The 10119-nt window shown below is 61.8% G+C and overlaps 1 protein-coding gene across 1 annotated transcript in view; it reads left to right on the top strand.

The window, feature by feature from the left end:
* The window catches only part of LOC144955613 (cyclin-dependent kinase 11B-like), a gene marked incomplete at its 5' end in the record, with an annotated part of 41376 nt that overhangs the window by 24618 nt on the left and 6639 nt on the right, over window positions 1–10119 (top strand). Inside the window, 4 exons of the mRNA XM_078885789.1 lie at window positions 96–216; window positions 1270–1376; window positions 3768–3889; window positions 7064–7171. Coding sequence (XP_078741915.1) covers window positions 96–216; window positions 1270–1376; window positions 3768–3889; window positions 7064–7171 — 458 coding nt within the window. The remainder of the gene's footprint in view (window positions 1–95; window positions 217–1269; window positions 1377–3767; window positions 3890–7063; window positions 7172–10119) is intronic.

Here is a 10119-nt window from a genome sequence, read left to right as displayed (position 1 = left end):
CCCCCCCATCTCTCCCCCCCCCCCGTCTCCCCCCCCCCCACCCCCCCCCCGTCTCCCCCCCCCCATCTCTCCCCCCCCGCATCTCCCCCCCCCAGATGAGATTGTGGCTCTCAAGAGGTTGAAGATGGAGAAGGAGCGTGAGGGGTTTCCGATCACGTCGCTCAGAGAGATCAACACCCTGCTCAAGGCTCAGCACCCCAACATTGTCACAGTCAGGTGAGTGGGGGGTGAGTGGGTGGGTGGGTGGGTGGGTGGGTGAGTGGGGGGGTGAGTGGGTGAGTGGGTGGGTGAGTGGGTGAGTGGGTGGGTGGGTGAGTGGGTGAGTGAGTGGGTGGGTGAGTGGTTGGTGAGGGAGTGAGTGGGTGGGTGGGTGAGTGGGTGAGGGGTTTCCGATCACGTCGCTCAGAGAGATCAACACCCTGCTCAAGGCTCAGCACCCCAACATTGTCACAGTCAGGGTGAGTGGGGGGTGAGTGGGTGAGTGGGTGGGTGAGTGAGTGGGTGGGTGAGTGGGTGGGTGGGTGGGGTGAGTGGGTGAGTGGGTGAGTGGGTGAGTGGGGGTGGGTGAGTGGGTGGGTGAGTGGGTGGGTGAGTGGGTGGGTGAGTGGGTGGGTGAGTGGGTGGGTGAGTGGGTGGGTGAGTGGGGGGTGGGTGGGTGGGGTGGTGAGTGGGTGGGTGGGTGAGTGAGTGGGTGGGTGGGTGAGTGGGTGGGTGGGTGGGTGGGTGAGTGGGTGGGTGAGTGGGTGGGTGAGTGGGTGGGTGGGTGAGTGGGTGGGTGAGTGGGTGGGTGAGTGGGTGAGTGAGTGGGTGAGTGGGTGGGTGGGTGGGTGAGTGGGTGAGTGGGTGGGTGAGTGGGTGGGTGGGTGGGTGAGTGGGTGAGTGGGTGGGTGAGTGGGTGGGTGAGTGGGTGGGTGAGTGTGGGTGAGTGGGTGGGTGAGTGGGTGGGTGAGTGGGGGGTGAGTGGGTGGGGTGAGTGGGTGGGTGGGTGAGTGGGTGGGTGGGTGAGTGGGTGGGTGAGTGAGTGGGTGAGTGGGTGGGTGAGTGGGGGGTGAGTGGGTGGGTGAGTGGTGGGTGAGTGGTGGGTGGGTGAGTGGGTGGGTGAGTGGGGGGGTGAGTGGGTGGGTGAGTGGGGGGGTGAGTGGGTGGGTGAGTGGTGTGGGTGAGTGGGTGGGTGAGTGGGTGGGTGAGTGGGTGGGTGAGTGGGTGGGTGAGTGGGTGGGTGAGTGTGCGAGTGAGTGAGTGGGTGAGTGATTGGTGTGTGAGCTGTAGGAGATTGTGGTGGGATCCAACTATGGACAAGATCTACATCGTGATGGACTACGTGGAGCATGACCTCAAGAGTCTGATGGAGACCATGAAGACACCGTTCTTGCCTGGTGAGTGACGTGGTGAGTGACGTGGTGAGTGACGTGGTGAGCGACGTGGTGGGCGACGTGGTGAGTGACGTGGTGAGCGACGTGGTGAGCGACGTGGTGAGCGACGTGGTGAGCGACGTGGTGAGCGACGTGGTGAGTGACGTGGTGAGCGACGTGGTGAGTGACGTGGTGAGTGACGTGGTGAGTGACGTGGTGAGCGACGTGGTGGGTGACGTGGTGAGTGACGTGGTGAGCGACGTGGTGAGTGGCGTGGTGAGTGGCGTGGTGAGTGACGTGGTGAGTGACGTGGTGAGCGACGTGGTGAGCGACGTGGTGAGCGACGTGGTGAGCGACGTGGTGAGTGACGTGGTGAGTGACGTGGTGAGCGACGTGGTGAGTGACGTGGTGAGTGGCGTGGTGAGTGACGTGGTGAGTGACGTGGTGAGTGACGTGGTGAGCGACGTGGTGAGCGACGTGGTGAGTGACGTGGTGAGCGACGTGGTGAGTGGCGTGGTGAGTGACGTGGTGAGTGACGTGGGTGAGTGACGTGGTGAGTGACGTGTGTGAGTGACGTGGTGAGTGGCGTGGTGAGCGGCGTGGTGAGTGACGTGGTGAGTGACGTGGTGAGTGACGTGGTGAGCGGCGTGGTGAGCGACGTGGTGAGTGGCGTGGTGAGTGACGTGGTGAGTGGCGTGGTGAGTGACGTGGTGAGCGACGTGGTGAGGCGACGTGGTGAGTGACGTGGTGAGTGACGTGGTGAGTGGCGTGGTGAGTGACGTGGTGAGTGACGTGGTGAGTGACGTGGTGAGTGACGTGGTGAGTGACGTGGTGAGCGACGTGGTGAGTGACGTGGTGAGTGGCGTGGTGAGTGACGTGGTGAGTGACGTGGTGAGTGGCGTGGTGAGTGACGTGGTGAGCGACGTGGTGAGTGACGTGGTGAGTGACGTGGTGAGTGACGTGGTGAGTGACGTGGTGAGCGACGTGGTGAGCGACGTGGTGAGCGACGTGGTGAGCGACGTGGTGAGCGACGTGGTGAGCGACGTGGTGAGTGACGTGGTGAGTGACGTGGTGAGCCGCGTGGTGGAGCCGCGTGGTGAGCCGCGTGGTGAGCCGCGTGGTGAGCGACGTGGTGAGCGACGTGTGTGAGCGACGTGGTGAGCGACGTGGTGAGCGACGTGGTGAGCGACGTGGATAGGTGAGGGGAGGAGCGGGTGGGTGGGTGAGTGGATGAGTGAGTGGGTGAGTGATTGGGTGAGTGAGTGAGCGGGTGAGCGGGTGAGTGAGCGAAGTGAGCGAGTGAATGAATGGGTGAGTGGGCGAGTGAGTGGGCGAGCGAGTGGGCGAGTGAGTGAGTGAGTGAGTGAGTGAGCGAGTGAGTGGTTGGGTGGGGTTTTGTGAGTGGGTTGGGTGGGTGAGTGAGTGAGTTGGTGGGTGAGTGTGTGGAGTGAGTGTGTGAGTGAGCGAGTGAGTGAGCGAGTGAGTGAGCGAGTGAGCGAGTGAGTGAGTGAGTGGTGAGCGCGTGAGCGTGTGAGTGAGTGGGCGAGCGAGTGAGTGGGTGGGTGTGTGAGTGGGTGGGTGAGTGAGTGGGGCGAGTGAGTGAGTGGGTGGGTGAGTGAGTGGGCGAGTGAGTGAGTGGGTGGGTGAGTGAGTGGGCGAGTGAGTGAGTGGGTGGGTGAGTGGGTGGGTGGGTGAGTGAGTGGGTGGGTGTGTGAGTGGGTGGGGTGAGTGAGTGAGCGAGTGAGTGAGTGAGTGGGTGAGTGAGTGTGTGAGTGAGTGAGTGAATGGGCGAGTGAGTGACTGAGCGAGTGAGTGGTTGGGTGGGGTTTTGTGAGTGGGTTGGGTGGTTTTGGTGAGTGGTTTGGTGAGTAGGTTGGTGAGTGGCTGGCTGGAGTTTAGTGTGTACAAGGGTAGGGTGGTGTGTCCATGGGAGTGGTGGTGAGGTGCTGTGTGTGTGGTGTGTACATGGTGGTGGTGGTGGTGAGGTGCTGTGTGTGTGTACATGTGAGTGTGTGTACATGGTAGGGTGGTGTGTACATGGTAGGGTGGTGTGTACGTGTGAGTGGTGGTGAGGTGCTCTCTGTGTGTGTACGTATGAGTGGTGAGGTGCTGTGTGTGTGTGTACACATGTGTGTGTGTGTACATGTGTGTGTGTGTGGGTGTGTACATGTGTGTATGTGTACATGGTGGTGGTGAGGTGCTGTTTGTGTGTGTACACGTGTGTGTGTGTACATGTGTGTGTGTGTGTGTACATGTGAGTGGTGAGGTGCTGTGTGTGTGTGTGTGTGTACATGTGAGTGGTGGTGAGGTGCTGTGTGTGTGTGTACACGTGTGTGTGTGTGTACATGTGAGTGGTGGTGAGGTGCTGTGTGTGTGTGTACATGTGAGTGGTGCTGTGTGTGTGTGTGGGTGCAGGGGAGGTGAAAACTTTGATGATTCAGCTCCTGAGGGGTGTCCGTCATCTGCACGACAACTGGATCCTTCACCGTGACCTCAAGACATCCAACCTCCTCCTGTCTCACGCCGGCATTCTCAAGGTGTCACCCACGCGCTCACTCACCCGCTCACTCACCCACTCACTCACCCACTCACTCACCCGCTCACTCACCCACTCACTCACCCACTCACTCACCCGCTCACTCACCCGTTCACTCACCCGTTCACTCACCCACTCACTCACCCACTCACTCACCCGCTCACTCACCCGTTCACTCACGCACCTACTCGCCCACCCGCTCACCCACCCGCTCACCCACCTACTCACCCACTCACTCACTCACCCACTCACCCACTCACCCACTCACTCACCCACTCACCCACCCACTGCCTCACGCACCTACTCACCCACGCACCCACCCACTCACCCTCTCACTCACCCACTCACCCGCTCACCCATACGCTCACCCACTCACTCACCCACTCACTCACTCACCCACTCACCCACTCACCCACCCACTCACTCACCCGTTCACTCACGCACCTACTCGCCCACCCGCTTACCCACCCGCTCACCCACCTACTCACCCACCTACTCACCCACCTACTCACCCACCCACTCACCCACCCACTCACCCACCCACTCCCTCACGCACCTACTCACCTACACACTCACCTACTCACTCAATCACCCACCCACTCATTCACCCACCCACCTACGCACCTACCCACTCACCCACTCGTTCACCCACCCACTCACTCACCCACTCACTCACTCACTCACCTACCCGCTCACTCACCCACTCGCCCACCCACTCACTCATTCACTCACACATACACTCACCCGCCTACTCATTCACTCACCCGCCGACTCACCTACTCACTCATTCACTCGCTCACCCACCCGCTCACCCACCCACTCCCTCACGCACCCACTCCCTCACGCACCCACTCCCTCACGCACCCACTCACCTACACACTCACCTACTCACTCATTCACCCACTCACCCACTCACTCACCCACTCACCCACTCACCCACCCACTGCCTCACGCACCTACTCACCCACGCACCCACCCACTCACCCTCTCACTCACCCACTCACCCGCTCACCCATACGCTCACCCACTCACTCACCCACTCACTCACCCACTCACCCACCTACTCACCCACCTACTCACCCACCCACTCCCTCACGCACCTACTCACCTACACACTCACCTACTCGCTCAATCACCCACCCACTCATTCACCCACCCACCTACGCACCTACCCACTCACCCACTCGTTCACCCACCCACTCACTCACCCACTCACTCACTCACTCACCTACCCGCTCACTCACCCACTCGCCCACCCACTCACTCATTCACTCACACATACACTCACCCGCCTACTCATTCACTCACCCGCCGACTCACCTACTCACTCATTCACTCGCTCACCCACCCGCTCACCCACCCACTCCCTCACGCACCCACTCCCTCACGCACCCACTCCCTCACGCACCCACTCACCTACACACTCACCTACTCACTCATTCACCCACTCACCCACTCACTCACCCACTCACCCACTCACCCACCCACTGCCTCACGCACCTACTCACCCACGCACCCACCCACTCACCCTCTCACTCACCCACTCACCCGCTCACCCATACGCTCACCCACTCACTCACCCACTCACTCACCCACTCACCCACCTACTCACCCACCTACTCACCCACCCACTCCCTCACGCACCTACTCACCTACACACTCACCTACTCGCTCAATCACCCACCCACTCATTCACCCACCCACCTACGCACCTACCCACTCACCCACTCGTTCACCCACCCACTCACTCACCCACTCACTCACTCACTCACCTACCCGCTCACTCACCCACTCGCCCACCCACTCACTCATTCACTCACACATACACTCACCCGCCTACTCATTCACTCACCCGCCGACTCACCTACTCACTCATTCACTCGCTCACTCACCCGCTCACCCACCCACTCCCTCACGCACCCACTCCCTCACACACCCACTCCCTCACGCACCCACTCACCTACACACTCACCTACTCACTCATTCACCCGCTCACCCACTCACTCAATCACCCACCCACGCACTCACCCACCGACTCACCTACCCACTCACCCACTCACTCACCCACTCACCCACCCACTGCCTCACGCACCTACTCACCCACGCACCCACCCACTCACCCTCTCACTCACCCACTCACTCGCTCACACGCTCACCCACCCGCTCACTCACCCACTCACCCACCAACTCACCCGCCAACTCACCCACTCTGTGTGTGTATCTATGTGTGTATCTCTGTGTATCTCTGTGTGTGTGTGTATCTGTGTGTGTGTATCTGTGTGTGTGTGTGTGTGTATCTGTGTGTGTGTATCTGTATCTGTGTGTGTGTATCTGTGTGTGTATCTGTGTATCTGTGTGTGTGTATCTGTGTGTGTATCTGTGTATCTGTGTGTGTGTATCTGTGTGTGTGTATCTGTATCTGTGTGTGTGTATCTGTGTGTGTATCTGTGTATCTGGGTGTGTGTATCTGTGTGTGTGTGTGTATCTGTGTGTGTCTCTGTGTGTGTATCTGTGTGTGTGTGTATCTGTGTGTGTCTCTGTGTGTGTATCTGTGTCTGTGTGTGTGTGTGTAACTGTGTGTCTGTGTGTGTGTCTGTGTGTGTATCTGTAACTGTGTGTGTGTAACTGTGTATCTGTGTGTGTATCTGTGTGTGTGTATCTGTGTGTGTATCTGTGTGTGTATCTGTGTGTAACTGTGTATCTGTGTGTGTGTGTCTGTGTGTGTGTGTATCTGTGTGTGTGTGTGTATCTGTGTGTGTGTGTGTATCTGTGTGTGTGTGTGTGTATCTGTGTGTGTATCTGTGTGTAACTGTGTATCTGTGTGTGTGTGTGTATCTGTGTGTGTGTGTGTGTATCTGTGTGTGTATCTGTGTGTAACTGTGTATCTGTGTGTGTGTGTCTGTGTGTGTGTGTATCTGTGTGTGTGTGTGTGTATCTGTGTATCTGTGTGTGTGTATCTGTGTCTGTGTGTGTGTGTATCTGTGTCTGTGTGTGTGTGTATCTGTGTGTGTGTGTGTATCTGTGTGTGTGTGTGTATCTGTGTATCTGTGTGTGTGTATCTGTGTCTGTGTGTGTGTGTATCTGTGTGTGTGTATCTGTGTGTGTCTCTGTGTGTGTATCTGTGTGTGTGTGTATCTGTGTGTGTGTGTGTCTCTGTGTATATTTGTGTGTGTAGATTGGAGACTTTGGCCTGGCGCGTGAGTACGGCTCTCCGCTGAAGCCCTACACCCCCGTGGTGGTCACTCTGTGGTACAGAGCCCCTGAGCTGCTGCTGGGCATCAAGGTTGGAGACACGCGGGGAGACACACGGGGGGACACACACGGGGAGACACGCGGGGACACACGGGGAGACATGCGGGGAGACACGCCAGGAGACACGCAGGGAGACACGCAGGGAGACACGCAGGGAGACACGCAGGGAGACACGCAGGGAGACACGCGGGGACACACGGGGAGACATGCGGGGAGACACGCCAGGAGACACGCCAGGAGACACGCAGGGAGACATGCGGGGACACACGGGGAGACATGCGGGGAGACATGCCAGGAGACACGCGGGGAGACACGCGGGGAGACACGCGGGGAGACACGCCGGGAGACACGCGGGGAGACACGCCGGGAGACACGCCGGGAGACACGCCGGGAGACACGCCGGGAGACACGCCGGGAGACACGCCGGGAGACACGCGGGGAGACACGCGGGGAGACACGCCGGGAGACACGCCGGGAGACACGCGGGGAGACACGCCGGGAGACACGCCGGGAGACACGCGGGGACACACGCGGGGAGACACGCGGGGAGACACGCAGGGAGACACGCCGGGAGACACGCCGGGAGACACGCGGGGAGACACGCCGGGAGACACGCCGGGAGACACGCCGGGAGACACGCGGGGAGACACGCCGGGAGACACGCGGGGAGACACGCCGGGAGACACGCCGGGAGACACGCCGGGAGACACGCCGGGAGACACGCGGGGAGACACGCCGGGAGACACGCCGGGAGACACGCCGGGAGACACGCCGGGAGACACGCCGGGAGACACGCGGGGAGACACGCGGGGAGACACGCCGGGAGACACGCGGGGAGACACGCCGGGAGACACGCCGGGAGACACGCCGGGAGACACGCCGGGAGACACGCCGGGAGACACGCCGGGAGACACGCCGGGAGACACGCCGGGAGACACGCCGGGAGACACGCCGGGAGACACGCGGGGAGACACGCGGGGAGACACGCCGGGAGACACGCGGGGAGTCACGCGGGGAGACACGCGGGGAGACACGCCGGGAGACACGCGGGGAGTCACGCGGGGAGACACGCGGGGAGTCACGCGGGGAGACACGCCGGGAGACACGCGGGGAAACACGCCGGGAGACACGCGGGGAGACACGCCGGGAGACACGCGGGGAGACACGCGGGGAGACACGCGGGGAGACACGCCGGGAGACACGCGGGGAGACACGCGGGGAGACACGCCGGGAGACACGCGGGGAGACACGCGGGGAGACACGCCGGGAGACACGCCGGGAGACACGCGGGGAGACACGCCGGGAGACACGCGGGGAGTCACGCGGGGAGACACGCGGGGAGTCACGCGGGGAGACACGCGGGGAGACACGCGGGGAGACACGCGGGGAGACACGCCGGGAGACACGCGGGGAGTCACGCGGGGAGACACGCGGGGAGACACGCCGGGAGACACGCGGGGAGACACGCCGGGAGACACGCGGGGAGACACGCCGGGAGACACGCGGGGAGACACGCGGGGAGACACGCCGGGAGACACGCCGGGAGACACGCGGGGAGACACGCGGGGAGACACGCGGGGAGACACGCGGGGAGACACGCCGGGAGACACGCGGGGAGACACGCCGGGAGACACGCGGGGAGACACGCGGGGAGACACGCCAGGAGACACGCGGGGAGACACGCGGGGAGACACGCGGGGAGACACGCCGGGAGACACGCGGGGAGACACGCCGGGAGACACGCGGGGAGACACGCGGGGAGACACGCCGGGAGACACGCCGGGAGACACGCGGGGAGTCACGCGGGGAGTCACGCGGGGAGACACGCCGGGAGACACGCCGGGAGACACGCGGGGAGACACGCCGGGAGACACGCGGGGAGACACGCGGGGAGACACGCCGGGAGACACGCGGGGAGACACGCGGGGAGACACGCGGGGAGACACGCGGGGAGACACGCCGGGAGACACGCCGGGAGACACGCGGGGAGACACGCCGGGAGACACGCGGGGAGACACGCGGGGAGACACGCGGGGAGACACGCGGGGAGACACGCCGGGAGACACGCCGGGAGACACGCGGGGAGACACGCCGGGAGACACGCCGGGAGACACGCGGGGACACGCGGGGAGACACGCCGGGAGACACGCGGGGAGACACGCGGGGAGACACGCGGGGAGACACGCCGGGAGACACGCCGGGAGACACGCCGGGAGACACACGGGGAGACACGGGGAGAGACGTGGTGGGACACGCGGGGAAAGACACGGGGGGGGAGACACGGGGACACACAGGGACATACAGGGAGACTAGGGGAGACACGCGGGGAGACACACGGGGAGAGACATGGGGGGAGACACGGGGACATACGGGGGCATACAGGGAGACACGGGGGGACACGGGGAGAGACGCGGGGGGAGACACGGGGACATACGGGGGCATACAGGGAGACACGGGGGGACGCGGGGAGAGACGCGGGGGGAGACACGGGGGGAGACACGGGGGAGACACTGTGTATCTGTGTCTGTGTGTGTGTACCTGTGTGTCTGTGTGTGTCTGTGTGTGTGTATCTGTATCTGGGTGTGTGTGTGTGTCTGTGTGTGTATATCTGTGTGTGTGTGTCTATCTGTGTGTGATACCTGTGTGTATCTGTGTGTGTACCTGTAGGAGTACTCCACAGCTGTGGACCTGTGTGTGTGTGTCTGTGTGTATCTGTGTGTGTCTGTGCGTCGTGGTGACGTCACCGCCACTTAGTGGCGAATGGCGGTTGTTGTTGTTGTTGTGTCTGTGTGTGTGTATCTGTGTGTGTATCTCTCTGTGTGTATCTGTGTGTGTATCTCTCTGTGTGTATCTGTGTGTGTATCTCTCTGTGTGTGTCTGTGTGTATCTGTGTGTACCTGTAGGAGTACTCCACAGCTGTGGACCTGTGGTCTGTGTGTGTGTGTATCTGTGTGTGTATATCTGTGTGTGTGTATCTGT

This window comes from Lampetra fluviatilis, unplaced genomic scaffold (genome assembly GCF_964198595.1).
Source record: "Lampetra fluviatilis unplaced genomic scaffold, kcLamFluv1.1 SCAFFOLD_269, whole genome shotgun sequence".
Classification (NCBI taxonomy): domain Eukaryota; kingdom Metazoa; phylum Chordata; class Hyperoartia; order Petromyzontiformes; family Petromyzontidae; genus Lampetra; species Lampetra fluviatilis.
The sequence above is the reverse complement of the archived record's forward strand: the minus strand, read 5'-3'. Positions and strand labels throughout refer to the sequence as shown.